At 38.2% G+C, this 12,676-nt stretch overlaps 1 protein-coding gene across 3 annotated transcripts in view; it reads right to left on the bottom strand.

Moving 5' to 3' along the window:
• Positions 1-12,676, bottom strand: part of LOC124288338 (pleckstrin homology domain-containing family F member 2-like) — a 46,130-nt gene that overhangs the window by 23,581 nt on the left and 9,873 nt on the right. The window contains exon 1 of one of the 3 annotated variants that reach the window (XM_046724852.1): positions 4,337-4,456. The exons of 1 other annotated variant lie outside the window; for it this stretch is intronic. In XM_046724852.1, the coding sequence (XP_046580808.1) occupies positions 4,337-4,352 (16 nt within the window). In that variant the 5' untranslated portion in view covers positions 4,353-4,456. Of the gene's footprint in view, positions 1-115; positions 150-4,336; positions 4,457-12,676 lie in introns of those variants that run through there. One more of the 3 variants, XM_046724851.1, reaches the window with a different exon arrangement.

The raw sequence follows: 12,676 nt of genomic DNA, 5'->3' as shown, positions 1-12,676 counted from the left end.
AACAATGTGATGGGAAATTTTTAAAGTATACTTTGCAAATCCGCAGTCATTTCATTAAAGAGTGACAGTGACTGAGAACGAGACATACAACCATATGGTATTGAGCGTAACTCACCTGTATCCACACAGATCATGCTGGTTGTGGCTACAGATGAGAGTATCAGCTTCACAATCTGTGTCACCTGTACACAGCCTGACGCTCAGATAACACTTAGTTCATAAACACCTGACAGGGGGTGGAGTGGAGGAGGAGGGCTGATCGGGAGGGTGAGAAAGTTCAGGATGACTGATTTATCTCCCTTTAAAGGAGTGGTGCTGAGACCTACAGTAAAGAATGATGGTCATGTAATTATTACTCACATTTCCTGACTTGGTTCTCAATGGTCAGCTGGCTTTGTGCAACAATTGTAGGGAAGTGAGTAAATCACTGAATTGGGAGTTACGGGACATAACGACAGGTAAAAGATACACAACAACCAATACAATCATCAAGGCTTCAGACAAGTAGTGCAAAGAAAAGTTCTATTTGGGATTACACAATCCCAGGAAAGGAAGCCACAGTGCCTGAGTGGGTCAGAGTAGTACAGATTCTTATACTTTTGGGGGTTGAGTCCCACCCAGGATTCAAACCCACACACTCAGATTGAAGCACCTAACTGACAGCATGCAAAGTCTTCTGACCTAAGAAAAGAAAGATTTATGGATGTCAACTTCTTTATTCTGCATAATGTATGCTTGCGTCTTCATCAGGTGAACTAACAGTAAATTCGTTTTTGTATTTACTGTCACTATTTGTTATTGTATTTACTGTCACTATTTGTTTTTGTATTTACCGTCACTATTACTATTTACTGTTCCTATTTGTTTTTGTATTTATTGTTACTATTAGTTTTGTATTTACTGTTACTTAGTATTTTAGTTTTGTATTTACTGTTACTATTAGTTTTTGTATTTTTCTGTTCCTATTAGTTTTTTTGTTTTACTGTCACCATTAGTTTTGTATTTGTACTGTTACTATTAGTTTTTTTTTTGTATTTACTGTTCCTATTAGTTTTTGCATTAGTTTTATTAGTATTTACTGTTACTATTTTAGTTTTAGTATTTACTGTTACTTTAGTTTTTGTATTTACTGTTACTTAGTTTTTACTGTTACCATTTACTGTTACTTTTTGTATTAGTTTTTTTATTATTTACTGTACTTTTTGTATTTACTGTTGTATTTACTTTGTATTTACTGTTACTTTTTTTGTATTTACTGTTACTATTAGTTTTACTGTTACTATTAGTTTTTGTATTTATTGTTCCTATTTGTTTTTGTATTAACTGTTCCTATTAGTTTTTGTACTTACTGTTACTATTTACTGTTACTATTTGTTTTGTATTTACTGTTACTATTAGTTTTTGTATTTACTGTTACTATTAGTTTTTGTATTTACTGTTACTATTAGTTTTACTGTTACTATTAGTTTTTGTATTTACTGTTCCTATTTGTTTTTGTATTTACTGTTACTATTAGTTTTTGTATTTACTGTTCCTATTTGTTTTTGTATTTACTGTTCCTATTAGTTTTGTATTTAGTGTTACTGTATTTACTGTTACTATTAGTTTTTACTGTTACTATTTTTTTTTGTATATTTACTGTTCCTTATTTTTGTTTTACCTGTATTTACTGTTATTTTACTGTTACTATTAGTTTTGTATTTACTGTTCCTATTTGTTTTTGTATTTACTGTTCATATTAGTTTTTGTATTTACTGTTACTATTACTATTTACTGTTACTATTACTTTTGTATTTACTGTTGTATTTACTGTTACTATTTGTTTTGTATTTACTGTTACTATTACTATTTGTTGTGTATTTACTGTTACTATTACTATTTGTTTTGTATTTACTGTTACTATTACTATTTGTTTTGTATTTACTGTTACTATTACTATTTGTCTTGTATTTACTGTTACTATTACTATTTACTGTTACTATTTGTTTTGTATTTACTGTTACTATTACTATTTGTCTTGTATTTACTGTTACTATTACTATTTGTTTTGTATTTACTGTTACTATTACTATTTGTCTTGTATTTACTGTTACTATTACTATTTGTATTAGTATATGTAGTTACTATTCCTACTGGTAACATTATCAGTATTTAGAATAATTGTCAGTATTCAGTTTTTGCATCATTAGGAAAGAATCATAGAGGCTTCAACTTATAATAACCTAGTTACTGGTTACTGGTGTGGTGACATATTTCAGCTGTGGTCCTTGAATGAATCCTCTCTCCTCTACCTTTAATAATGTAATATAATAACCTATAAACTCACCAAATAAAAGGCTGACACATAAAAAACCATCTATATTTCTGATTGCTTCCGTGTGTCGATGACTCTTCCTTGAGTCAACAGGAAGATGAAAACCTATAAAGCAACTCTGTACAGCCAGCTATATCTAAACTGGGATGTTGACTCAATTCTTTAGGGTGTCACAGCCTTGTTGTTCCAGATACAGTTTAAGGAAATACAAAAATAATGGGGTTTTCTCATGATGAATTCACTTAAAAATATGTGCAGGGTTATTCATATTCTCATTTTCCATGTGACATCCAACATGTTGTAATAAAGAAAGTTGGTGATAAAGTTTGGGCCCTTGATTATTTAAGTTGTCATTTACACTGGGAAATGACAGCTTTCTTTGTGTAATTTGAACAAATCAATATTTCTTTCCAATTCTAAATTGCAACGACAGTCACTGATGACTTCATTCAATTCTATGACATTAGACAACAGGTGACAGTTCACTGGAGTCGTAGATTAGAGAAAGTTGCTACTTCCACCGACTGTGACCAGCTGTAAACTATTGTTTGCATGGTGTTCGAAACAGAATGCAGCGTGTTTGACATACAGAGTTTCTGTAAATCTCAATTTTGCTGCTTTATGCAAACAACTAACTTGAAAATATTGGGCAGGCTTTCATATTGCTTAATGGTACAATGAAAGATTGCCATCTACAATCTTGCCGTCTTTTACATATTTGATAATGAAACAGATGAATGTTTAATAAAAAAAATGTAAAATATATAAATGTCTTAATGACCTTTGTTTCTTGCAAATCACAGAAAGGACTCCAGATACACAACATACAGAAAACACCCCAAACTGACTTATTATAGCTTATAAGTGTGTAGGCTTATATTTGGGCAAAAACTGGATGCATAAGTACATTGGTAAAAAAAAACAGTGACACATTCCACAAAGCGATTGTAAGGCTAAGGTGATCGCAACTCCTATACTTTAACATAGAGTTACAAATGTCGTAGCACCATGATCGCTTTGTGAACTTGGGCCTGAGATCTTTATCATGATAAGCAAAACCTTTAGAGACAGTAATGAGTAATTGCTTTCAGCAACAATATCACATCAGGTGACACTAGAAATGGACTTCAGACAATGTACACATGTTCAGCAAATGCTTTAACCACCAGGGCCCCGTTTCACAAAGTTCTCCTAGGCCTAAGATCTTGTAACTTTTCTCGTAGCATTCGTACCTCCTATACTGTAACATAGAGATTACGAATGCTACGAGAAAAGTTACGAGAACTTAGGCCTACGAGAACTTTGTGAAACGGGGCCCTGGCTACCACATCTTCAGACAATGTACACACGCTCAGCAAATGCTTTGACCACCAGGCTACCACATCGCCAAATAGAATTGCTATGAAAGCTATCATTTGTTCATATGAACAGAGTAATTGCATAAGCTAGACTAATACCATTATGTAACCCATTCTTGTCTTCACATGAGTCAAAGACTCACCCATACATTTTCATTTGAAGTTTATAAGTCATCCGTTTTCACTAATCTTTATCCATACAGAGTCAGAAGTTCAAAACTTGAAAGTGTTACAAAAAATATGCTGGTTGTCAGCTATCTGAACCTGGGCCCTGTTTCACAAAGCGATCGTTACTAAGCGCTACGACAGTCGTAAGTCTATACTAAAGTATGGGAGTTACGATCATATTAGCGCTACGATCGCCTGTGGAACGGGGCCCTGTTTAGTTTTACTTCATCCATGCCAATATTTCTCATGATTAAGATTTCCACAACTTAAAATCTGACATTTCCAGCTGGCCATCAACATCCTTTCTCTCTTCAACTTGTCGGAACATTCCATGTACAAAAACTAAATTCCACACTTTTACATAACAATGGTTATAGAAAATATCTTACCCAAGGTGGCTGACATGCAGTTATAAAATCTCACAATAACAGAAGTGAGTACGGACAATGAATCTCTCTTGTTTCAAATTCAGTCAATTGTCAGTGAAAGTTCTCACCCAGATTTTCCCTCATGACGATATTGAAGATGTCACTGCTTGATGGACAGATCTAAGTCGTGTAGGTATTTGTGTCGATGGAGATGAATGATGACACTTCCCAACTGAAGCTAACTGTGAACCAGAGCATTAATAGTTTCCTGGTAAGTAGTGTGACCTACTGATCACATGAAACTTACGTCACACTGACTCACTACTGTGGGAGGGGGAGGGAGGAAGATTGGGGTCACCTAGTTACAGTCATCAAGTTCATTAAATATCTGTGTCACCCTACATTGTGTATATACAGTTTAGATCAACTGTATTACATAAATGTTGACACGCAGTAGATATTCTCAGCACAGGATTTCTTCAGAACCATGAGGACTCATGTCCCATGATTCATACTGCCAGTTGGACACAGGATAAGCTAATGACAACACAGTGTTGAATCATATACAAGAAATATCATGTTCTGTTCCCAGTGTCCATATACAACAAATAACATGTTCTGTTCCCAGTGTCCATATACAACAAATAACATGTTCTGTTCCCAGTGTCCATATACAAGAAATAACATGTTCGGTTCCCAGCGTGTAGTAGCCCAAAAGGTTAAAGCGCTATTCATGTTCCGGGTTCCAATCCCCACATGGGTACAATGTGTGAAGCCCATTTCTGGTGTCCCCCGCCGTGATGTTGCTGGAATATTGCTAAAAGCGGCGTAAAGCCAAACTCAGTCAGTCAGTCAGTCAGTCTGTTCACAGTGTCCATATACAACAAATATCATGTTCTGTTCCCAGTGTCCATATACAACAAATAACATGTTCTGTTCCCAGTGTCCATATACAACAAATAACATGTTCTGTTCCCAGTGCCCATATACAACAAATAACATGTTCTGTTCCCAGTGTCCATATACAACAAATAACATGTTCTGTTCCCAGTGTCCATATACAACAAATAACATGTTCTGTTCCCAGTGTCCATATACAAAATAAATATATACATGTTCTGTTCCCAGTGCCCATATACAACAAATATCATGTTCTGTTCCCAGTGTCCATATACAACAAATATCATGTTCTGTTGTTCCCATATACAACAAATATCATGTTCTGTTGCCATATATACAACAAATAACATGTTCTGTTGTCCAGTGTCCATATACAACAAATAACATGTTCTGTTCCCAGTGTCCATATACAACAAATAACATGTTCTGTTCCCAGTGTCCATATACAACAAATAACATGTTCTGTTCCCAGTGTCCATATACAACAAATATCATGTTCTGTTCCCAGTGTCCATATACAAGAAATATCATGTTCTGTTCCCAGTGCCCATATACAACAAATATCATGTTCTGTTCCCAGTGTCCATATACAACAAATAACATGTTCTGTTCCCAGTGTCCATATACAACAAATATCATGTTCTGTTCCCAGTGCACATATACAACAAATAACATGTTCTGTTCCCAGTGCCCATATACAACAAATAACATGTTCTGTTCCCAGTGTCCATATACAACAAATATCATGTTCTGTTGCCAGTGCCCATATACAACAAATATCATGTTCTGTTGCCAGTGCCCATATACAACAAATAACATGTTCTGTTCCCAGTGTCCATATACAACAAATATCATGTTCTGTTGCCAGTGCCCATATACAACAAATATCATGTTCTGTTGCCAGTGCCCATATACAACAAATATCATGTTCTGTTCCCAGTGTCCATATACAACAAATATCATGTTCTGTTCCCAGTGTCCATATACAACAAATAACATGTTCTGTTCCCAGTGTCCATATACAACAAATAACATGTTCTGTTCCCAGTGTCCATATACAACAAATAACATGTTCTGTTCCCAGTGTCCATATACAACAAATAACATGTTTTGTTCCCAGTGTCCATATACAAGAAATAACTTGTTCTGTTCACAGTGTCCATATACAAGAAATATCATGTTCTGTTCCCAGTGTCCATATACAAGAAATAACATGTTCTGTGCTTTGGAGCTTTATCACATTGTAACTTGTCACTCTATGATAACTTAATGATGGACCTTTGAAAAACACAATACCAAACCACTGAAACTATTTATCACATTTAACTACTACCAAGTATATGTTCTTTCTGGACCATGATAATGGACATTGACTGAGCAGTTCTAAATAGAAACAGATGGGGTATATAAGTCGTATATGCTCTGTCTTTACAAAGTACCATCAGCACCCAAAGCAACACACTCATTATCAGTGAAGGGATATATCTGATGTTATGCGAGTGAGTGAGTGAGTGAGTGAGTGAGTGAGTGAGTGAGTGAGTGAGTGAGTGAGTGAGTGAGTGAGTGAGTGAGTGAGTGAGTGAGTGAGTGAGTGAGTGAGTGAGTGAGTGAGTGAGTATGGGTTTATGCTGCTTTTAGCAATATTCCAGCAATATTGTGACGGGGGACACCAGAAATGGGCTTCACACATTGTACCCATGTGGGGAATCGAACCCGGGTCTTCGACGTGACGAGCCAATGCTTTAACCATTAGGCCACCCCACTGCCCCTGATCTGTTCTGGTTTTCTTGGGCTAAATAGTATTCCCAAATTGGGGTGGTAAAGAAGTTAAAACCAAATCATATACTGACTTCTGACTGGTTCTAGAACTTGACTCAGGATTCATCTGATGTGACCTTCTTTAGGGCTGTTCTAGGTTATTTGATCGTGTTGATCTTGACTTTTAACACAAAAGGAACTTTATCCGAGTTGAGTGTGCACATATCAAACATCAATGTAAGGAAAAGTGAATAATCTAACCTTTCTAATATATTGATGAGTATGTCTCAGAAAGAAATAGAATATTTCATTTAAAACAGAGACTGTGTTATCTCTATCATACATATGTTGGCAGCCTGAAAATGATCCAGTCTTGACAAAACAGGAGATCGATATTATGAAATGAGTCCTTCACTGTCGAGGTATGATGACATGACTGACCATCTGATTAATCGAGATGCCTATATGATGAGCACTGGTGGTTCGGAACCAATTCATATATAGGAATCCCAAGTAGGTGATCACAGACGTAATTACTTCAAGTCAGCGTAATGTGAAAAACACAAAACACAGGAATGGTGGACTATTTGGATGAATCTTGCAAGTTTTGTTTTGATATAAAATAATCCATCAGTGACAAAACCAGTAAATGGCAATGTTTAGAGGACATTGTACGAGCTCTTCATGGGTGAATTACTTCCACCACTTCCGTACTACAAAGTAGACTGTAACATCCTTCACAAAGGTCAAGAAGTGCATTTGGTGGACTGGCATTCATGAATGGAGATATTATATGCACATGAGTGAATGATTCATTGATCTTGTTCTACACGGGTACACCTACACAATAAGAAGGAAGGCTGTTTTGATTAATTTAAGCATTGTTAAGAACAGGAACTGTAGAGATTCCCAGTCAAAACAGATAGAGGAAGGGAAGAAGGGAAGGAGAGAAGAGGGAAGAAAGAGAGCTGCCTCATTACTTGAGACTTATGACTGCAGAGCTGCCTCATTACTTGAGACTTGTCACATTGCCCTACACCTGCCATAGTCCCATCGGTGACTATTACTGCACTAGTTGTTTAATTCCACTAATATTCATACTACATGACAGCAGGCTGTTCAATCCTGGACTAGACAAACCTGTGACCAGTCAATGATGCAATGAGTCAAGTCACCATGTTACTTGTTTAATTCCACTAATATTCATACTACATGACAGCAGCCTGTTCAAATCAATCTGGACTAGACAAACCTGTGACCAGTCAATGATGCAATGAGTCAAGTCACCATGTTACTTGTTCCACCCACCATTACCTGTTTCAGTGTAAACCTGATACTGTATGTTTCATACATTTTATTGATTACTTATCAGGCTCATAGATCTAGACTAATGCTTGTCACTAAAAAGTCTGACAAAAAAACATAACTCCATTTAAAACAAAAAATGAGCCCAAGGCTGTTCAGAGGGGAACTATATGGTTCTGAGGCTGTGAGACACATCACCATATGGTTCAGCGACTGTGAGACACATCACCACTGATCCTGCATGATCATTTCCTGATATCATAACTCAGATCTGTGCAAACCGCTTTCCGTTTAATCTCTGTTTGGAAATCACCGGAACAAGATGTCTGCTTAGTTTGCAACACAGTGACAATTGATGCAGGTAGCTGTGTACGGCTATACAATCCCTGATCATCAGTATCAGCGATAGTGTGCTTCCTGGCAGGATGACGCCATGTAACAGCTGGCTGCATGACATCCGAGTCAAGGAGATAGAACATCCATTGTCAGCAATATTCCAGAAATATCATGCTGGCATGCACATATTGACATAATCATGTCTGGGCATGATACAATCGGCAGAGTCACAAAGGAAGACCTTCCGGATCACACTTAGTTGCCTTGTAGAACCCAAACAACTTAATATTTTTCTCTTATTTCTTGGAATGCACTGATATCCCACAATTTCAACACAGTCAGCCCTTTAGACAGAATGTTGTGCTTAAACGCCTCTTCCTATACAAACTGGAAGCATCGATACTGCTCCTCAAGGCTTTCACAGCCTTACGACCTATTGTAACTCTAGATTGTATTATAAGCTTAGGAATGTTGTAGAGCTACAAATGGTCTGTTGACCATGGTCCTGGCTGCTTAGCTAGCCTGTGCTACAACCCAAGTGTTGACCGTGATGATGTCTCCAAATAGCACAAGCAGTTAGTTCCAATTTGTCCATAAGCAAACATGTCCATCAATACACTGAAGCTAAAACGAAGTACAGGATAATGAATATTTGTTTATTGATCATTACAAGAAATATCCTGAAACAGTCTTTTTTGTTCAGTACACTAACCACTGAAAAGCCTGCTTATCTCCTCCCTTGCTTCAGTGGCTTTGCTACTCTGTAGCTAAAAATACATGTGTTTACACTTTTAAAATCGTTACAACAGTTTTTTTACAAATTCACAAAATATGTGTCCAGCTTTACTATTTAGTTGTTTGTGATCAAGCTAACAGTTTGAAATCTGTTATTGATCAGCTGCTAAAATATAGTTTTGCTTTAGAGGAGATCTGGGTTTGTTGACAATGATTACATTGTTCAACTCTTTCAATGTGTTACGTTCAGGGTGTGGTAGTGATATCTTTGTGATATCTCTGTTCTAGATTTACTGCACATGCCTACTTGTCTTTTGGGTCGTGTTTGATAAGCGTGATAGTTGGATAAGCGTGATAGTTTGATAAAGTAGCATGATCATTTAATTAGGATATATCTGTGTTTGTTGATCATGTAAATAGGGAGTCGTATATTGTGGAATGAATAATCGTTCTGAGGTCCTGGGGATCCTATACAAGTCAGGAAACCATATTAGGAAACACACACTTTCCTTAGTCTCCAGGTACGCTTACAGATGCTAGCTAAACCTCATTGAGACTTGAGACATGACCTCCACCAACAGATCACAATCCATGTCCCCACTGCAGACAGACGGCTGGCTAACCTCATTGAGACTTGATACATGACCTCCACCAACAGATCACAATCCATGTCCCCACAGCAGACAGACGGCTGGCTAAACCTCATTGAGACTTGAGACATGACCTCCACCAACAGATCACAACCGATGTCCCCACTGCAGACAGACGCTGGCTAAACCTCATTAAGACTTGACACACCACCTCCACCAACAGATCACAATCCATGTCCCCACTGCAGACAGACGCTGGCTAAACCTCATTGAGACTTGAGACATGACCTCCACCAACAGATCACAATCCATGTCCCCACTGCAGACAGACAACTGGCTAAACCTCATTGAGACTTGAGACATGACCTCCACCAACAGATCACAATCCATGTCCCCACTGCAGACAGACGGCTGGCTAAACCTCATTGAGACTTGAGACATGACCTCCACCAACAGATCACAACCCATGTCCCCACTGCAGACAGACGCTGGCTAAACCTCATTGAGACTTGAGACATGACCTCCACCAACAGATCACAATCCATGTCCCCACTGCAGACAGACGGCTGGCTAAACCTCATTGAGACTTGAGACATGACCTCCACCAACAGATCACAACCGATGTCCCCACTGCAGACAGACGGCTGGCTAAACCTCATTGAGACTTGAGACATGACCTCCACCAACAGATCACAATCCATGTCCCCACTGCAGACAGACGCTGGCTTAACCTCACTGAGACTTGAGACATAATATATGATATTTATATAGAGTACATATCCAGGAAACTAGTGCTTGCTCAAGGCGCTGGTATTTTTTGCCTCAATCTTTGGATGTCAATCTCTGAACGGCACATCGTGTTATCAATCTCAACTCCCTAGGGAGTATGCAACTCTTGCAGCCACTAGGCACACCGAGTTATTGCGGCTTTCTCATCCTAACAAGGTACCCATTCACAGCTGGGAGGACCGGTACACATAGTCACAGTACTTTGTCCAAGTTCACTGCAAGTTGCTGTACCCACAACTAGGTGTTTGCACGTATTCATGTGGCCACCATCTGGTCATATATCAACGGATTTGTGGGTTCTTTTAAGTGCACAGGGTTATGTACTGTACACTAGGGGTTGTGACAACACTGAAAGAGTCTGCACACAAAGTTGACTCCAAGGTTTTTACACCCGGTCACAGGTGGGCTCGATCTCGTCACCTCAAGCTCGCTGGATCACTAGCCTGGCGCCTTAGCCAGCTCGCCCACATGACCTCCACCAACAGATCACAACCTATGTACCCACTGCTGCACAGCAACATCTATCACACATGACAGATAAGACCATGTCAACACAGGCCTACATCAAATTGTACATGTACAAATTGTCATATTCCCATTCAATCAAATTAAATGTCCTACTTCCTCAAAGTTGTAATAAGGATATCCTACTTATTTCCCAATACACAGTATCCAGTTTACTGTATATGAAATCTGCGAGACTTCCCTTACTAATGTAATGCACAGGCATCCTTGTCATACTTGAAGTCTACAAATACCCAGTAAAGTCTACCTACTATACACTGACTGTGTACAGGTGGGTCTTTTAACAATTTTAGCATTATTCCAGCAGCATCAGAGGTCAGCACTAGAATTGGCATCACATATTGTATACATGCAAATCAAAGTTGCACCTTCAGCACGACAAGTGAACACTTTATATATTTAACTACTTGGTTACTGCCCTATTCAGCACGACCAGTGAACACTTTAAATATTTAACTACTTGGCTACTGCCCTATTCAGCATGACCAGTGAACACTTTAAATGTTAAGCTACTTGGCTACTGCCCTATTCAGCATGACCAGTGAACACTTTAAATGTTTAGCTACTTTAAATATTCAGCTACCAGTGAACACTTTAAATGTTCTTGGCTCCTGCCCTATTCAGCATGACCAGTGAACACTTTAAATATTTAGCTACTTGGCTCCTGCCCTATTCAGCATGACCAGTGAACACTTTAAATGTTTAGCTACTTGGCTACTGCCCTATTCAGCATGACCAGTGAACACTTTAAATATTTAGCTACTTGGCTACTGCCCTATTCAGCATGACCAGTGAACACTTTAAACTTGGCTGTTTTCAGCTGACTTGGCTACTGCCCTGCCCCTATTCAGCATGACCAGTGAACACTTTAAATGTTTAGCTACTTGGCTACTGCCCTATTCAGCATGACCAGTGAACACTTTAAATGTTTAGCTACTTGGCTACTGCCCTATTCAGCATGACCAGTGAACACTTTAAATGTTTAGCTACTTGGCTACTGCCCTATTCAGCATGACCAGTGAACACTTTAAATATTTAGCTACTTGGCTACTGCCCTATTCAGCATGACCAGTGAACACTTTAAATGTTTAGCTACTTGGCTACTGCCCTATTCAGCATGACCAGTGAACTATTTAGCTACTACTGCCTACAGCATGCCCTATTCAGCATGACCAGTGAACACTTTAAATGTTTAGCTACTTGGCTACTGCCCTATTCAGCATGACCAGTGAACACTTTAAATATTTAGCTACTTGGCTACTGCCCTATTCAGCATGACCAGTGAACACTTTAAATGTTTAGCTACTTGGCTCCTGCTCTAACAAATATAAGATACAGAATGAGACAACTATACAAATATCCTGTAGCAAAACATGCTATGCTGTACTAAGTATGCTAAGAATAGGTCTTAACAGACAATGCACTGCACTGAAAAGGGCAGCATGCTTTTTAATATTAGTGTCTCTGACAAATGTTGAGGGATACTTAAACAAACATGACAGGGTATTGCCAACAGAGAACATGGAAGTT

This window comes from Haliotis rubra, unplaced genomic scaffold (genome assembly GCF_003918875.1).
Source record: "Haliotis rubra isolate DU_JTF1 unplaced genomic scaffold, ASM391887v1 Scf415, whole genome shotgun sequence".
Taxonomy (NCBI): domain Eukaryota; kingdom Metazoa; phylum Mollusca; class Gastropoda; order Lepetellida; family Haliotidae; genus Haliotis; species Haliotis rubra.
Note: the sequence above shows the minus strand (reverse complement) of the source record. Positions and strands in the feature narration are given on the sequence as shown.